Source organism: Dunckerocampus dactyliophorus, chromosome 19, assembly GCF_027744805.1.
Source record: "Dunckerocampus dactyliophorus isolate RoL2022-P2 chromosome 19, RoL_Ddac_1.1, whole genome shotgun sequence".
Taxonomy (NCBI): Eukaryota; Metazoa; Chordata; class Actinopteri; order Syngnathiformes; family Syngnathidae; genus Dunckerocampus; species Dunckerocampus dactyliophorus.
In genome coordinates this window covers 11,517,013-11,536,463 of record NC_072837.1, presented here as the reverse complement: position 1 = coordinate 11,536,463, position 19,451 = coordinate 11,517,013, and the positions used below count along the sequence as shown (strand labels likewise).

The 19,451-nt window shown below is 40.8% G+C and overlaps 1 protein-coding gene across 2 annotated transcripts in view; it reads right to left on the bottom strand.

The window, feature by feature from the left end:
- The window catches only part of rev3l (REV3 like, DNA directed polymerase zeta catalytic subunit), a 60,173-nt gene that overhangs the window by 33,531 nt on the left and 7,191 nt on the right, over positions 1-19,451 (bottom strand). For both annotated transcript variants that reach the window (XM_054761447.1, XM_054761449.1), the window contains exons 2-6: positions 7,025-7,214; positions 6,840-6,914; positions 5,162-5,322; positions 1,778-1,919; positions 310-404 (exon numbers count right to left, since the gene is read on the bottom strand). In XM_054761447.1, the coding sequence (XP_054617422.1) occupies positions 310-404; positions 1,778-1,919; positions 5,162-5,322; positions 6,840-6,914; positions 7,025-7,214 (663 nt within the window). The remainder of the gene's footprint in view (positions 1-309; positions 405-1,777; positions 1,920-5,161; positions 5,323-6,839; positions 6,915-7,024; positions 7,215-19,451) is intronic.

The following is a 19,451-nucleotide window of genomic DNA, read 5'->3' as shown; positions in this document are numbered from 1 at the left end:
CAGTATGTTCAGTAATTGAAGAATTAATTGCTTGTGAATGTTGACGTAAACAGGGTCGACAAGCAGGTTCCACTGTATGTGGTATAGAACATGGATGGAGAAAAAAAAAAAAAAAAAGAGTCAGATCCATGAATCACATGAACCCATGAATGTGGTTTAGCTTTCTGTGCCCAGCTGGGTTTAAATTATGAGGACACATGGGCACCTTCTGTAATCACCCTGGTAAGAATGTTTTTGTCCTTAAAATAAAATATATATATTTTTTGAATAAAACAGTTTTGATGCATTTCTCCCCATGAGCAGTCTTACTCTCAATCTCGAGACGATTGAGGACGTCTACGGCAACCGCATCAACCTCCAGCTCACAGGTGCTCTGCCTCTCCACCTCCTCAAGGAACAGGGAGCTGCAGACAAACAACACATAAATAAATTGCAATTGCTCTCAAATACAACAAAAAAAGATGTCTTTTGCGACAGTCATTTTGCAAGAATTCTCAGGCAGGAAAATGCAGTGTTTCCACTGTCATGACATTAGAGTGCCCCCACAGTGATAAGTGAATTTCCGCAAAGTAGGATTCCTTATATATAAATGGAATATTTTCTTAAGAGCATAGAAAACCTGTTTGCGACTTTCTAAATGCGTTTTTTTTTACATTTTTAGAGCCCTCTAATAATGGAATAGCACCCTTATAGCCCCCTTTACACTTCTATTACCCAATATAGTAGACATAATAAGAAAAAATAAGACATAAATAAGACTTGCTCTCATGTGTGTTGCTGCAAATGTGTTCAGATGATAGGAGAATTAAGTGGGAGGCAGCGATGTTGGAGGTTCAGAGTTGAGATTGATCAACAGTAGCCCATGTTAGCAATTATTGTGAGATCATTCAAACCTGCAATAAAAGCCTGTTGTTCCGGCGATAAAGTCTGGCGCTTGTGTATCTCACTGAACATTTCAGTAACATTACTGACACCTACTGACCAATGCAGAAAACTACCTATCATCAGAACACCTTTGAATGCGTCTTCTGAATGCCTTATATTTGCATTTTACAAAATTTGCCATTTTTATGTATGAAAATGCTTAATTTAGGAAAAAATAGCCTGACTGTATTTTAAAACAATAGCCAACACTGACATTGTAGTGAGCTTGTTACATGGTGAAATAAACGGAGGATGCCAACACAAAAATGACAGCACAACATATAACAGGTAAGTAAACACAAATTAAACTACTACTACTACGGAATTATAAACTACATTAACAATAAACACAAAACTTCAGCAACTTTTCACAAAGCAAGTGCCGCATGGCATGCTGGGAAGCCGGAATAACTCCCAGCAATGCTGTTTAAGAGGACGTGCGAAGAAGTAGGCGAGAGAAGCCTATGTTCTCAAGAACCGTTCATGTTCAGAAGAACACGTTCATTTGTTAAAGAATCACTTGTGCTTTTTTTTGAATACCTGAAACCTTTTTTGTGTGGAATACTGTACTCAGCCTCACCCAGACTCTACCTCCAGCAGTCCCAAAGTAAGTTGAGTTTGAACGAGCTGTTCTTATGCAACTGGGATCAGTTATTAAAATTCACTGAAGAGAGGCATTCAAAAAGACTCAACTCGTTCCCAAACGTCACGTCTCTAATAGACCTACTAAAAACCTCACATTTTTAAGTCATGCCAATGGGTTATAGTTCCAAAATATAACACATAGAAGATGGGATGAATATTGCTCTCAGCGACATATTATTGAAGTAGATGGGTTACAGATGGGACGCACCAAGGAATGGCATTCTCCTCCCAGCGAACAAAGGTGCCCCCAAGGGTGCTGTCATTTAGTTTGGATGTGGAGGGACTCTTCCAGGGGCTGATGGTGGAATGACTGCTGGGAGTCTGCCTGTCTGGGTCTGGTGGCACATCGTCTGAAAAACAAACATTAAATGTCAGCATTTTTTCTGGCATAACTGTATGTATGTATTATTATTAATTTATGCAAGAAAAACAGCTTATTATTCATCCGTTTGCAAGTGAAAAGATGCATTACAATTGTTTCCTGATTTGTTGGTTAACTAGATTTGGTATGCATGGGTCGAAAAAAAAAAGTTGCCAAATCAGAACATCGATAAAAGCGGTCGATTATGAATGTCAAAGTCAACTTTCTAGTAATAAGAATAACACGGTCGACCAGGTCTTGATGAGTTTGTCGACTCTTGACGGGTTGTCGACATAAAATATAATGTTAATATAACGCGCATGGTTCACTATCTGTTTGGAGAGTGCATGTGCAATTGACTTTTAACAAATACTTAGGTTTGCATTCATCTTAAAGTCGTTCTCTTCCATCAGTGTTCATCCCAGGTTAAGAACTGAAGTTTTCAGAGGTGAACCAGTCAACCTATTGTTGGGGTATTCAAAGAGATTTGGAACACTCCACTGACTACATCAGAGAGCTGGGGGGGTTAGAAAACCTGCTTTTGTCAGTGGAAAGGCAAGTGTGATTTTTTTTTTCTTCCAAAGAACTTTAAAGTCAATGCTATTGCTATTTGGCATGCTATGAAAAGAAGAGTGAAGTACTGGTGAGAGATTAGGACTAAGATCACATCAAACAGACCCTCAAACACCCGCCGAGGGGCCCATGCTTGCCTTCTTGACCCGTGTGTTCAGAGTCAGTGTATATTTAAAACATGTAATGACCGGTCGTGCTGTATCACGTAAAGTAAAGTAAGTGTGACCAATTGTATTTGTCACACTGAATGGTAAGATTTATATAAATGAAAACCAGAAAACCTGATGGAGATTCCACAGCATCTGGACAATTCAAATTGATACCATATGTGTAATTGGTTCATATTTGTTTTTTGTTCTGCTGAGAATGACTGAAATCTCACCAATCATGACATTTTCCTTGCATGCTCTCCATCCTTGCTTAAACGAGGCAGAAGGAAGAATGTACTAAAGCAGTGGTTCTCAACTGGCATTTTTCAATTGAAACGTCTCATATATCTTACATTTTGATGGACTGTTTTCAACACGTGAGCTGCAGCACTGAGACGCTGTCTCTTTATGGCAGGGATCACCAACGTGGTGCCCACGGGCACCAGGTAGCCCCCCACGACCACATGAGGTGTGCACAAGCTTGCTTTTCATTCTTTTCATTCAGGTTTTCAGTTATAATGAAAGAACAGTAGAAAGAAATGCATTCTGAAATACTAAATGTGAGTTCTGAAAATAAATGTTACAAAATTGAGTAGCTCTTGGCCATTTTCATTTTGTAAAAGTAGCTCTCACAAGGAAAAACGTTGGTGACCCCTGCCTTATGGCGTGCTCTCCTCCAGCAGATATCTGCAGCTGTGTGTCACACTGTCATTTAAGTCTCCACTCGTGGTGCTTCCTCTCCCACTCTAGCTTGACTATCGCGGCGGCGTAGCAAGCAAATAGTGCAGATAAGAACGTGATGTGCATTCACATCATTACATAATATTTTTTACCCATGCAAAGACCTGCAACCCACTGAAAGCGGTTCCGCGACCCACCAGTTGAGAACCTCTGTACTAAAGAGTCTTGTCTCTCACTGTCTAACAGAAATAAAAACAATGTATGCTACGCTGGCTTGTGCCCTGCTTATGTGTCAGTGGAAGTAGGCCACATTTTTGACTCTGGGTGCAAGAAAATTAGATATTTAGCCGTGAAACATAGCCAAAGAGGCATTATTTTCCCTTTTAACAAGGGATATCCCAGTCCGATATTGGCATCAGATATGGGTCTGATATCAGCAAAAATGAAAATAAAAAATATCAGATTACAGTACATCGGCCTGCTTCTAAAAGTTCCAATATTGGCACTCCGATATATGCAGTCCATTCCATATTCCGTGCCAGCACATCTATCCAGCAGCAGTACTTTTATTCAGCATGCAAGTGATCACAACAACAGCGTACGCTAGCGTGTTTGTATGTCGGACATGTGGCAGCGTTTTTCCTTAAAGTAGAAAAGCTGAGTGGAAAAACTTGTCATGCAGAAGTTTCCCGTGGTAGCACAGAACAGGGGAAGTTTAATACGACCAACTTCATCACGCATTTGAAGAAGGATGACTCCCTGAAATATCCACCACTGTTTGACACATTTGCAAAGCGTGAGAAACTCCCACGGGACGGCAAAAAGTCATTGGCGCTAAACAGAAAAGAGCCCCTGTCGGAGGTGAATAATGTCGGGTTTAAATGCTTCATTTCTCAGGCATTGCTACATTATGCCGATTATGAATAAAACTATACACCAATGCATAAAGAAGTAAATTGGTCAGTTTTTCTCGTAGCTACTGTTGCTGACTATTGTTCTCTGTGTGAGTAGTATCACTTGATCAATCCTTTTCTAATATTCGATGCTGCTATACAAGGAATAAAGATACATATGATTTGTGCTGACATCGGCTCAAGGCTGCATATCGGAATCATATCGGATGTGGAACAAGTATCAGGACACCCCCTACTTTTAATCTCTTGTCAAACTTGCCTCTTGCCAAGAGTAGCTAATATTTTTATGACGAAGTCAAGGTTTTACACCAAGGTTTTGTATGTTATACATCATTGTAAAGCTCAGTTTGTTGAGATATGACTGCTACACCCCACTCCAGGATACAATCATAACTGCAAGCTTGGTGAACACTTATGTTAGACCAGTCACAAACATTAACATAATGGCAATGCAACTTCAAAGTCGCACAGTATTCCAACAGCAGATATAATGCCAAGACAAAAATGGTCCAGTTTTATTGGCAATGGTTCAGTAAATGTAAATAGTCCACACCAAACCTTACATGCATAAACACACAATGACTGCTGCAGCAGACTTCTTCAGATGGGCTTATTTTCCGTAACGGAACTGTATATAAAAAAGTTCCAGCCTGTCTTCTACATTACATCCAATCTTAATGATGACTGACTGATTGAGTATCCAATAAAATTGTAAAACGCTGATATGCTTGTTGATGGGTGGGCTTTTGTCATAAAAGTAAGGAACTCTTGCAAAGCGAAGCAACACAAAACGTGTGCATCAACGGTCGTCAACCTTTGAGGTTTTTTTTTTTTTTAATTCTGTATCTTTACTTCACATACAGTCATGACAAAACGACACACTGTCCTGGACATGCCGATCTTTGCCCCCTTACCTCTGTTGAGGCTCCTGCGGAACTTGACGGCTGCGAGGTTGAGCAGGTTCATGCCGTACAGGTTATAGTCGATGAAGAGCTGCAGCAGGTAAGGGATGTGGCCTTCGTGGGGCTGGTAAATCTTGTTCATCACTGCTCCACTCTGCAACAGCTCGCAAACCCTGCAAGAAACAGAATGCAAAACTGGAGTTTTTAAAACATAATTTATGAGATCTCGTGAAGCCATGATGCTATAGATTGCAATGCCTATACTTTGCAATCAATATTTCTTACGCAGCAGATATATTGGTTAGTAAATTAAGTGGAGAGGGAATTTATTATATCCACAAGTACTGTATTATAGTAAACATAATAATAAAATGTGTTCCCCTTTCAAGGTCAAAGCATGTTGCTGACAATCAACAGAATAGAATGCATTTGTGAAGATGGATGTAGTGTGGGGTCTAGAGCTTGTCCCTTCCTTGATTTAATCTCACCGTTTCTCATGCCTCTAACAGCAATTCATCTTTTCTTCCTCTCGCTCTCCCTCACTGTGACTGTGAATGTGTTGTTATTATTGGCCAGTCAACTAAAAATGAACACATCTGCAGTATCAGCAGCTTCCACACTTCTGGGAAAACCTCCTAAAAAACTTCCATAAGACTTTGGAGTGTGTACGTGTATGTTTTGTCCTTTTATCCAGACAAACACTTCAAAGTTGGACAAGAGGCGTTTGAGGCCACTGTGGATGTCAGTTAAGTTTAAACTCATCCAAGCATTCCAGAAAATTTTAGAACCACTCATTTATCCAAAATATCTCGTTAAACACAATTAAGAAACAGAGGATGCGAAGCTGCCAAGCCAGGGCAAGTTGGCTCCACTGCCCTGGTTTTACGGGCTGTCTTTATTACGTGTGTGAATGTACTGTCCAGTGAGGGAGTGTGTCTTGAACACACTAGAGTTGCTGTAAGATGCAAAAGGGAGACTTGTATAATAATCCGGCCTCAAAAGGTGCAGTGAGGTTAACAAGTTAATTATCCTTGATTAGTGGTGAGTACTAGAGGTGCAACAATACATGTGTCAGTGTTGATACGTGTATATACACTCGATACTGAAAAAGTCACATGGCATCAGTCAGATGACATTAAAGTCCACTCCTGATTCGCTGTTGCTCCTATGCGTCCAGGATATTAAATCTCCGTCAGCCGAAGCAATTAGCGGTTGTGGTTGGCCACAATCAGCACGCAAAACAGCATTTTTCATCTCTGTTATCCAAATTTTGGATAAAATAAGTCAGAAGTAGTATGCATAGACATGCGCCATGCGCGCCCTGAACTTCATTACAGAAATGTGTTTTTTTACACCTGCTGTTACTTTATGATGAATTGAAAAAAAAGTTTTTATGTGTTGCCTTGACTTGGCCTGTATGGTCATTTCCATAATTGTTTTCATTTATTTTATTTCAAATGTAAATTTGAAGAACATCAGAGGAGAACATCAACACCAAGTGAGGAAAGAGCAAGCTATATGTGGAAAAATAGACATTTTTATGGGTGTATAAATGACTAGCAGATTTTCGCCATTTGCTGGCTGGCCAGAAATGAAACCCCCGCGAAAAGCAGGGATATACTGTACAGCAATTGACTACCTTAATAATGTAATCACAATTTGAAGCCCTTATAAACCACTGTCACCTTACCTTTTGACCATCTGAGGATTGTACAGATAGATCTTCATAAAGTGCTTCTCTTTGGCGTGGTAGCCGTAGAAAGGCCTGGAAGACAGCATAGTCCCAATGAAGGAACAATTCCCGTCCTCATTTGTTAAAGCTTTTTCATTTTGTATTTTGTGACATATTTGGGGGAAGTAGCAGAAAAGACTTACATGCCAGAAACCAGTACCACCTTGAAGATGTGCTGGGCATTGGAAGCAGGGTTTCCCATGGCAATGTTCAGGGCTCTGTCGATGCTGAAGGCCACCTGACGGAGGTAGCGCTCTGGTTGCTGTCCATGACCATCGTATGGAATATAGATGTAAGGAAACACGCCGTGAAGGTGGAGACATGTTTTCTGGCCTGCAAAACCACAACAAAATGATTAACATCCAGTGATGAAACCCTGGCATTGTGCATTGGCAGCAACAAAAAAATCACAAGACGGTGATCATCACAACCTACAATATATGGGTCTCAAATTTATTGTTGACAAAAGCGCTTGACCATGTGGGTCAATAATGGCTTAAGTGGCCACCTTTTAGTAATAACAAGAACACAGTGTGACCAGGTATTGAGGAGCCATTCAACATAAGCAAGAACGACTTTCCACTTTATAACATTGCTGTTTAAAATAGCACATTTCTCAATCCGCACAGGTATCATATTATAGTTGCACATTACTTACAGACACATCACAGTCTGTAGAAGCGTATCAAGAAATATTCTGTACGAATTTGTTTGCCTAATTGCGTCACAAGTGCATTTCAATTATTGTGCCACTAGGTCTTTGTAGGCGGCATAGGTGTGTCCCATTACATCCAGTAATGAGCTGTCTCGTTATCTGTTTTTATAACTTTACAGCGCATAAAAATGAGGTCAGTTGCTGCAGAAAGAGCGAGCTCTATGGCATTCGCAACATGTCTCCAGTCCCTCACACACATTGCAGAGGAGTCATCTGAGGTGAGAGCTGTGTTGCAGACGCTGCACAATTGGTCCCTTTCCTGCTGCAGAGTACCGTCAAGACCTACATTATGTTCTTTGTGGTTTCCCACAGCACAAGTCCAACGTCTGATTAAGATAATACGACCGACATGAAGAGGCTCAAGGAGGCTCACACCAATTGCTATCTCTGGTCTTCAGTGCGGTGATAGTGATGTCACAGAGAGGGGCAGCAGGAGGCAGTGCTGAGCAGCAGCTTGACTGTCCTCCAGACTCGTCTGCACATGTCCTCATTCATTGTTACTTGATGCAGGTTCTGTTTTTAGAAAGCAAGTTCCTTCCCAAACAAACATACCCACAGCTTGGCAATTCTCCATCTTCATGCTATTATGTAATAACTTCGTCTCCATTCCCCAGGATTTCTGGCTAGAAAGCAAAGATTTATTCTGTCATAAAGACACATGATCTCATGTTTTTAAACCTGATTTAACAACAGAACATGAAGTTATTGACTTCCGGGTGATGGTGTTATTTCGTGTAGCAGTAGACGTGCACGCATGCGCCTTTTAACACACACAGGCGATTAAAACAAAAAATTGATGATGTTTCCTAGGCTTTCATGTGAAAGTGTGGTCATTTTAAAGATAATGTATACGCCACTGTACATCTAACACAGTTGTCCCTCGTCTATCATGGTTAATTGGTTCCAGGCCCAACCACAATATGTGAATTTCCGCAAAATAGGATTCAATGATAATAAAACTGAATATGTTTGTAGTTTGAGCATAGAAAACCTGTTCATGAGTTTCTAAATACATTTTTTTACAATATTAAAAGCCCTGTAGACATGAAACACCCCTATAGTCACCTTTACACTCCAATTATTCTTTGTTTACACCCATATTGCACAACACCAATGCGCATGCTACGGGATCACTGCGGGGACATAAGAGATGTGCGCCGCTCATAACATATAGCAAGCTACTCAGGTAACTAGTTAGCCTCCAATTTATTTGTTCTTAACTTAAGAGTGTTTCAAGCAGAGTGGGGAAGAAGGACAAAGGAAGAAGACAAAAACGTACCAATTTCACACAGAATGGTAGGAGAACTTTTTTCACTCTTATCATGTCGGACATGCCATGACTGACTCCATGCAGAGTGTTAAGATAATGTAATCTATGTCTCATCAATGTAACATTACTGACGCCTCATGACCAGAATACTATATATGACTTGTCTTTCAATATTTTTTGACTACTAAAAGTCCATAGGCAGCCACGATAGACCGAGGGAACGATGTTCGAACCGCAGGGACGACTGTATGTCACAATACTGATTAACAGAGGCATTATAATGTGTTATATTATAAACTCCACTCGTATGGATGAACATTTTTTAACACCGGAGTGTGAAAGTGGTGCGTTTTTGACAATATCTGTGTTTGTGTGGGCATAGCCTTAGCTTGTTATCTTCCCATCACAAGCCAACGACGGTAATTAAAGAGAGAAGGGGAGCGTTATTGCAGCTGGGACTAATCGATGCATGACAACAGTCAGCAGACTCAAAATCGGGCGTTCGTGGAAGTGGGCTGTACGCCCTCTGAACAAGTCGTAAACACACAGTAAATAATGTACGGTACTACAAGCCCTACCGATCACAGCTGTAAAGGTCAGTGCCGCCGCAGCTTGAGGATTTTTCTCGGAGGCGTCCGTCACTACATGCAGAGACTGAATAAGGATACTGAAACTGGCAAAATGCAATAGAGCAATGATTAATCAATTATCTAATTAATGAAAGACTATTTTGGTATTCGATTACACATATTTTGATTTAAAAATGTAAATATCCTCTGGTTTCAGCCTCTCAAAATGTGAATATTTTTAATTTCCCTAGCCATCCATGAAAGCAGACCTATTATCTTTGTTTTTCAGACAATACAAGATATTCACACACATCAGCAGACAGTGAGTCACATTTTTGCCTCTTTTCTGATATGTTGCCGACCACACCAGTAACTGTTTGTGTTTGGTTTAGGGGTGTACTGATCCGACCTTCAGGATGGAGATCAGTTGCCGCATCGCTGTATTTTGAAGATCGGATAATATCGGCTTCCGCCACAAGATCGGGCCGAACCGGTTGCCGTATCACATTCACAACTCTGAGCCACAGTCCATCAGAGTAGGAGCAGTAATGTGCTGGTTGCCACTCAACTCCCGCCATGTCCGCAGTATACCATGGTCAAGTTAGTTTCACATTGGACATTCGGCTCCGTAGCTACACTGTGCCCGGACTGCGGTGTCATTCTGCTCACATGCAGTGGCGGAGCTACGTGGTGGCCACACTTGGTCACTCTCCGGCCACCTCACTGGCCATCTAGACATTTCAGGTATCAACACATTGCCACCCCTATGTGAGTAATGGTCTCACCTGGTCCACCCCAATGAAAAATTTCTGGCTCCACCACTGCTCACACGGGAAGTGCCGCTGGTTGTTTACACAAGAGACCGTCAATAAATTACGATTGCACTGAAGAGAGTTTGTTACAGAAAAAAGTCATTCTAAATCACACCACAAATTGATCTATAACCATGTCAAATTATTAGTCCTACCCTAAAAGTATTTCACACGCCCATTTTTTTCAAATTTTATCCTTTGTTGGAAGACTGTTTTTATTGGATTAGGGACCTGACTCACAGAGGTCTGTTACAAAAGCCAAACAATATTGTTGGTCATGCTGTATAACAAAAAAAAGTCAATTCAGCAATACTTTGGTTACATTATTTTTTAATGCTATTTTCATAACCATACTCGATTCCACAAATTCATGTTTGTAACAAAAGCTTATTATTTTTAAAAAACATTAAAAAATCGGTACTGGATCGGCAAGACTATAAAAAAATCGGCTCGGAAGCCAAAAAATGTGGATTGGGACACCCCTCGTTTAGTTCATATTGATTTGGTCCATCTAAGGCCAAAAACTATTACTCAATTAATCAAAACAACAGGCTTCAGATGAATCGACTAAAAATGTCATTAGTTGCAGCCCGCGCCGCATGGTGCTCTACTGGTTAGCATGTTGGCCACACAGTCATAATCAGGAGGTCGGGAAGACCTGGGTTCGACTCTCCATTGGGCATCTCTGTGTGGAGTTTACATGATCTCCCCGTGGGTTTTCTCCGGGTACTTCCAAAAACATGCATGTTAATTAGCTATTAGCTATTATAGCTATTAGTTATGTTAATTGACGACTCTAAATTGTCCATGTGAGTGTGAATGGTTGTTTGTCTCTATGCGATTGGCTGGCGACCAGTCCAGGGTGTACCCCGCCTGTCGGTCGAAGTCAGCTGGGATAGGCTCCAGCATACCCCCGCGACCCTAATGAGGAGAAGCGGTATAGAAAATGGATGGATAATTGCAGCCCTACCAATTTTCAATGCAATTACAGTACAGTAGTAGGTGGTACGAAACCACAAGTATAATATAACTCAGGCATAGCAAACTTTGTTGCACAGTAAAGAGTCAAAAAGCATGAAGACACCACTGAGGAAAAAATGTCATTATTGGCAAATGATTAACCATTTACTGGTAACTAGAAAAGCAGACGTCATGTGTTTTTCATTTGGTAATGGCAGGCATTTTCTTACATTTGGATGAATACAGCCACCATGTGAGGTCACACTGTGAACCACATAATGGCTTGTAGACCTTTTGGCCGCCCATGTCGACATACAGTATGAGTCTCCTTCTGCTTGTCTGTCTAACAGACCTGCCATTGCTGTTTTTTGTTGCAGTTGCTAGGCAGCCAGCCACTGTGGGGAAAATAATGATGTGATTCCCTGCTGATTTTGTAAGTTTGCCCCTTTACAGGCGATCCATAAACTGGAATAGATTGAGATTAGGGGAGTCACGATACACTCAGCTCATGAAACAAGACGATGCAAGGTGTTGGGTTCACAGGAACGAGATGAGCTGATATTTTAACATTACTTTTCCTAAAATTCTAATGACAAAATATAGGACTGGACAAAAATACTTTTTTTTATTGAAATGCGTCGTAAAACAATGGTACAGGTACATTTCGAAATGTTTAATAACTTTGCATGCATGACATAAATGTTGAACTTTTTTCCACAAATTGAAACAAAAGCTAAAAATGATAAAAGTTGATGACGGCAGTTGTAGACGCTACTACTAATCATTTTGTCATACGTTGTCATTTACCCTGACGAGGATTGAAATCAAAGTCCCCTGTGCCAAGTGCTGACGTTGTTACCCCCTACACCAAGCAGCCGCTGTTACATTATACATACAGTACGTGGCAGGTAGTACATGAAAGTTCCTTACTGGCTGAAGTGCAGCATCAACAGTTCCAGCTTGTAGAACAATGCCAGCTCACTGTTTTTTCTTTATCTACTTGTCTAAAGTCTTTTTACGCCAGTGCTGTCCAGCTGTCCTTTGATATTTATAATTTTAAAAACAAAACAAAATGTTATCCATATTTTTCAAGAAAAATCATTTTGTTTTTATTAGTTATTAGTCTCAACATTTTAGCTTTTTCTAGTTGCACTATGCCTTTTGCTGTATTTTTCCACTTTTGCTGCAGGGGTTGGGTTGTATTGTGGAGGGGTTTATGCAGCTTTCAGACTGGTATTGCACGTGAGGTGGAGCTCCTCTCCCGCTTGACCGCAGGGCAGATACTTCGCCAAATGCATGACTCAGAAACGCTTGTGACGCAAGATCTCGTGACACCCCTAGTTGAGATCCTACAGTACCAGTCATGCTCAAGGAGGCACATGTACAGGCCCACCTCAGGTTTGACAATGAGCACCTCAATGATTCAGAGGAGGCTTCGAAGAATGTCATGTGGTCAGACGAGACCAAACTTGAGCTCTTTGGCATCAACTCGACTCATGATGATCCAAGAACACCATTTCTGGTGTCAAATATGCAGGTGGAAACATTCGGTTTTGGAGATGTTTCTCTGCTAAGGGTACAGGAAGACCTCACCTCATTGAAAGGCGGGTCCATGAATGGTGGCGCCATGTACCGAACAATCTTGGCGTACAACTTTAACCAGACCACTGAAGGGAACACTGTGGGCCACTCACCCATCCAGTTTTCTGCCTCTTTAAACGCATACTCTTGTAAGTCCTTCCTTGCTCCAAAATGTGTCCCAACCACAGTCTGTTCATTTTTTTCCAAGATCTGTCAAACCAAACCAGGCACAATAATTCCACTCACTCCAAATCAGCACAAGTAAACACATGACAAAAAAAGTTTACATGTTCCCAAAGTTTCAGTCAGCCCACTAAAGTCCTTACAATAGTTCATCAAGCATTTCAATCATAAACGAAAGACAGCTGGCGCAGTTAAATTAGTAAAAACTGGATAAAACAGAACATTTCAAGTGTATAGAAAACCTGTTCATGACCTTCTAAATACCGTTTTTACCATTAGGAGAGCCCTGTGGACATGATATAACACCCCTATATCATCTTTACACTTGTATTACCCTATATAGTAGACATAATACTAGAAAATAAGGCAGGCCCCGTTTCATAAAAGGTACACACAACAAGTCACAGACAATGTATTACACTTCATAGAAGGTCTATTGAACACCTTATATTTGTATGTTTGTTCATTTATCCATTTTTATGCTTGAAAATGTTTAATTCAGGCCAATTTAAGCAAGTTGTGTGTATTCATGGCCTGAATTATAGCGTATTATTTATGCACATGTTGACCACAATTAGCCACACGATGGCCAAGTGGTTAGCATGGTGGCCACACAGTCAGGAGATCGGGAAGACCTGGTTTCGTATCTCCTCTTGGGCATCTCTGTGTGGAGTTTGTGTGGGTGGGTTTTCTCCAGGTACTCCGGTTTCCTCCCACGTTCCAAAAACATGCATGTTAGAATGAGCGAGGATGTTTGTCTATATGTGCCCTGCGATTGGCTGGCGACCTGTCCAGGGTGTACCCCGCCTCTCGCCCGAAGTCAGCTGGGATAGGCTCCAGCATACCTCCGCGACCCTAATTAGGATAAGTGGCATAGGATAAGTGCATTGCTTGCACTTGACCAGTGACCGATACCATCATGTCTTGTGTTGAGTTTCACTTTGTTTCTTATTATCGGGAGAATGAACAATAGCTGTAAAATCTGTAGTCAACTGACGACAGCTTGCCACATGCTAAGCCTAGCTATGCCAGCGTGTGTGATAGCTCACGTTTCAATATCATTCCACTTTCTGGCATTTTTGTTTGCATGCCTGGCTGGCGGCATATAGCTAGCTCGGAGCTATAAGTGGCTATTACGTTCATGGGATACATCAAACATCGATCATCATCCCAACTGACTTTTTTAAAGTGTCCCTTAACAATCTTGCCCTCTTTATAATACTTATGGCCGAAGTTGTGCACCTGAAACACGTAGTGTGTACAGCTTTAGACAGTGACGGTATCGCGGGAGTCTCCAACAGGTAGCGCGTAAACTAGCGGTAGCTCACTAGCTGAGTAGTTCACCAAAGGATATTTGCATCACCTCTTTGTAGTGTTATAAGTGTTCTATTCAAACGTGACACCTGTATTTAATGACAAATGAGTACACTGAGTAGAGAATTGCTTTGTAGATAAAGTGCCATTTAAATGTTGGCAACGCTCTCATTAACTTTGCCATTAACTTACCAGTTTTCCAATGTTCTCGGTTCATGTTCGGAAAAGGTTCAATAAATAAGTAAAAGACAGGAGCAACTGCACGTATGCACGTATTTCTGCATGGCCAGTAACGCACTAGTGACAGAAGGAGACTGCAAATGAAAGCGACAAGAGCAGTTAGTCAGCTTGGCCAGAGGAAAGGGAAGTGCGAACCGGGAGGGACACGAGCAGTCCATCCAACGAGAGTGAAAATTAGAGAGTGGTTACAGGAAAAAAAACCCTGTGACCGAGGACACATCGTTTTCATGACGTGTCGGCTGAACTTCTCAGAGCAGACACGGAGAGGGCAGAGCGCTGTGCATATTTATGGGAAGAGGAGTCCATACAGGCCAAGCACAGCCACAGGCAGGACACACACACGGTTCGTGTAAATCGTGCAGATGCATTGATGCACAGCATAATAGGAGGGATGGGAACAGAGATTCAGAGACACAGCTTAATTGAATTTGAAGGGAAATTCAATTGTTGTTAATAAATTAACGATTGCTCAAGGGTTAGTCTGTTTCTAAACGTTAATACCTTGAGCTCATCCGATACAACAGTTTGGTAATGAGCTACCAAAGATTCCTGCTTGATAAGACAAATAATAAAAAATATTATGAAAAACCTCAATTAGAATATGAGTATATGATGTCCATAAAAGTGTCAAATCCTGACAGATCCTTGGTATCAGGTTCTGATACCAGCCTCATACACGTACCGGAAATATTTCGATTCCACCTTCAGAGATTTCTGATCCATGAGCTACGGCTGTGCTTCAGCAAACGTAACTAGACGAATATCAGCAAAGGTAGCCAAAAGAGTATCAGCAAACTGCACGGCAGCCAAGCCCATATTTCAAAATTTTGTAACGTTCCTAACATATGTGCGCTGCAAAACTTCTGTCAGTGCATTCTTGCTAGTTGCTGCACCATTCTTTCAAATGGCTGCTCTCATCAGGAGCTATAGCTACGACCTATAGCACAAAGTTGAAATGTCAATGTTTTGTTCAGATAGTTTAGCATAGTAAAATGGCCTACATTGGATTGATTTTACTAAGGATGTCCCGATCAGCATTTTTGGCCTCACATCCGATCGGATTTCGAGTCCTCATCCGATACTTTGACAATGTTCATGTACTATGGAAGTGAAAATGTTTTTACACATACCTAAAGTAAACGCAATAACACGTTTTTATAAAGCTAATTTAATTACATGTTTAAATTGCTCGTATTGCTGTAAATCAACAATGTGGTGTCGTGATGACAGAACATAGCGTGGATCCATACATACGCCCAAAGACGGCAAAACCCCACAATCCACAATGGAGGTGATTTGGTTGTCTTGTTTCCTAAGAGCTTTGCACTCTGTTTTATGTTTGGTCCTCAGATTGCTAACATAATCCCTTGAAATTGTCATTTTGCAGACATTGCAAGTGGCTGTAGGGCTATTTTTTATTTACAATGTTGAAGTATTTCCGTACGGCTGACAAAGCTTTGTTTACTTTCCAGGCTGCTGCAAAAACAAAGCACTTTACTGCAGCTGCTGTCAAGATCAGGTGGGCTCATCCTCCGAATAATTCTTTTTTTAATTTTTTTAAAAATGTTTTTTAAATCGACCCGACTCAGATTCCGTGCGGTTCCGTTGCAAAAGGGGGAGAATCCAAACTTTGTATGAGTCTACAATGACATTCACTAATCTTATCAAATCCTGAGGTGGTTTCAAACAGCTTTGAGGTAAATGAATGGAAACTATGCCATTAACAAAACAACTCACCAATATGACCTTTAGCCCTAGCTAATGAAAGCATATTCGACCAGACATCATTCAAAATCTCTAAGACTGCAGGTGAAGGCTTAAGGAACAAAAGAAGTGTCTCCAGTACCTAGATTTGTCCTTGCTAATGACCGGAGCCAACTGAATGTTCAGGCATGCAAGTGTGTGGCCTCTTAAAAACACTTGAGGATTAGAAAGGCATGTCGAGCTTGGAGTTCAAAGCAACGCAACAACAGTAGGGGGGAGGAGAGCAGAATGACTGAGTTAAAGGCAGAAATATCTTTAGTTATAAGAGGTGTGCTTTGGAAAAACGTCCTATAGGCTAATATGAGGGCAGGGCATATTGAACTAGTAAGAACAGAATAAGTTATTTTTCCAACTTCGCTCGCCCATAGTGAAACACCTCACGCTGTTCAGAACCAAGGTTATGTTGAGTAACCAAAGGTTTTGTCCTTGTACTTTGTCGTCAAGACCTATCCCTGTTCACGGATCCGCAAAACTGACAAGAGCGCTCAGACACGAAATGTTAATTTTTCAAATAAACCTTACAGAACGTTAAGCTAACGCTTTCAAACAATTAGATGTCCGGTTCATGAGCCAACAGTCCAAAAATACTAAGAATGAATGCCAAGCGGAAATAATGTGTGATGTGTTTGGATAGTCATATGTGTTTCACCAGGAAGGAGAGATGCTGCCAGGTAACAGAGAAGTGTGTCGAGAGAGAGAGAGAGCGACTCCTGACAGAGGGGAAATCCCTGAGGCTGCAGCTCCTTAGACGCAAGTGACAATAGGGTGGGAATCTCTGGCCACCTCACGATTCGATGCGTATACTGCGAAGCGGTGATAAAACCATTATCGATTTTTCTTATATTTTTTGTGATCAACAGTTTTTCTATATGTAATTTATTTTTACTCACTGTGTACTACTAAAACAAAGCATATTTGTAATGATCCACAATTCAAATCAACATGAAACAGATGAATTTACTTCCTTTATATTAATAATTGTAAGGTTAATCTACCAACACATTTCCCATTGCACAGAACCGGCAGGAAAAGTAAATTGCGCCAGCAGCAGAATGTAAAGTAAATTGCGCCACGAGCAGCATGTATAAAATTAACACAATCTTCAGCATATTCTGACCAAACATTGAAAAAAACTTCCATTATTCATAAATAAATAACAACGACTTCTGAATTCAAACAAACATCCTGAGCATACAATATCTGACAAAAATAATTTGTTTGCTGTATAGCAAAGTCAAAAACAGCTTCCATGCAAAATATAGATTACTGTACCAGCATACAAGAATCATGCTTGCAGACTTGAGTATATTATATAACCAAAATATATACCATATATCTAACCAAAGAAAAAACTAGGCTGCCCATATTCACAAATAATACAAAAATACAAATGAATAGGCCACAAGAACGGTGAAATAACAGCGTCTTTTCCGAGTTGGGTGGAAAATTAGTTATCACCTGCTCGATGGTTCTCTGGTCGACAGGAACTTCAGCTGGCTGTTTTTCCTCCTGATTCGAGTGGAAACGTGCCATGTGGTTTTTCATATTTGTTTGATGTGTTCTTGGGATCACTGACGCTGATGTTGCAGTTTGCTGTTTGAACTGATGATCTTGCAGTTATTTAGAAAATGGCTCCAAAAGACTTTCCCAACTTAGAATATTGTGTAGCGGTGCACATGAATGGATAAGTCGATGATTAATCAATTATCCAGTTAATCGACAACTATTTTGGTATTCAATTAATCTGTTTTTAATTTAAAAATGGTAATATCCTCCGAATGCAGCCTCTCAAATGTGAATATTTTTTAATTTCCATAGCCATCCATGAAAGCAGACCTATTATTTGTGTTTTAGGCAAAACAAGAAATTCACACACATCGTCTTTGACTTTGGGAAACAGTGATTGATATTATTGTGGACCGAACCACGAGCTGTTTGTGTTTGGGTCATATTGATTTGGTCCAGCTAGGGCCAAACCGATTACGGTAAATTCTGGACTATAAGATGCTTCTTTTTCCCAGTCTTTGAACCCATCTTAAACAATGATGCGGCAAAAAAACTACTGTTCCCAAGATGCTTAGAGTGCAGCGTCAGGAAGTAGTGGATTTCAGAAGTGGACGCTAATATCACATTTTCAAGTCTTATGCATGTTTCAAGTCTTATGTCGTGTTTTGATCAGACAAATCTTAAGTAAGTTTGATCAAGTGTAGAATTACTACAGGTTTTGCTTGGACTGCTTGGACCTCACCAGCTGTTGAAAAAAAAAAAAAGTGTCTCACGTCCCACTGGAGCTGACGAGTGACGCTAGGAACATCGAGTGTAAGTAACATTGCAAGGTTTATAGTGCGTCTTTCTGTGTAAATATCCCATGTGACAACATGGACACCTTAAAAAAAATTTAAATTTGGTGGGTGTGGCTTACATTCAGGTGCGCTTAATCCAGAATTTACAGTACTTGTTTCATCAAAACAACAAGCTTCAGATTAAAGGGATAGTTCGGATTTTTTGACATGAAGTTGGATGACATTCCGATCAGAAGTGTCAACAGTGACTTATCCCCCACAGTTGGTCCCGTGAGTCCTGTTCTGGTCGGAGATCCGTGACAAGGAACGTAGTTCTGCTTAGTTGCTGGGGCCATTTAAGTGGACAGTTTGTCTACTCAAAAAAATATGCGTTCAAAGGAGTAATGCATTTGCATCACAAAAATGCCTCCTCAAAAAAAAAAAATCAGACCTCACAAGTGGCTCGGCGTTATATTTGTCTCCCGCTGTATCCCTGCGCACTGTCGCCTGTGCATTCTTGTGTATGTGATTCTCTCGCATCGTCTTCCGCGACGGAGCGCCGTGGCCATCTTGTTTACGTGGGTGTTCCACAGCGTCACTGTTGATGCAGTAGCCTGCTGATGGGGATATCATACAACTTTGGACCAAAAAATCCGAACTATCCCTTTAATCAACTAAGGAAACAGTCGATAGTTGCAGCCTTGATATTGTGTGAAAAACACAATTGTTGTTCTTCAATCTTCACAGAGTTTCTTTGACTTTGCCAATGTTTTAATGGATGCTGTTAAATAAATTATTTTATGCTGCCAAAGAGACACTAACAGCTGCAGTCAATCATGATCACTAACAAAACGTTAATGGAGCTTGGCTTTATCAGGTT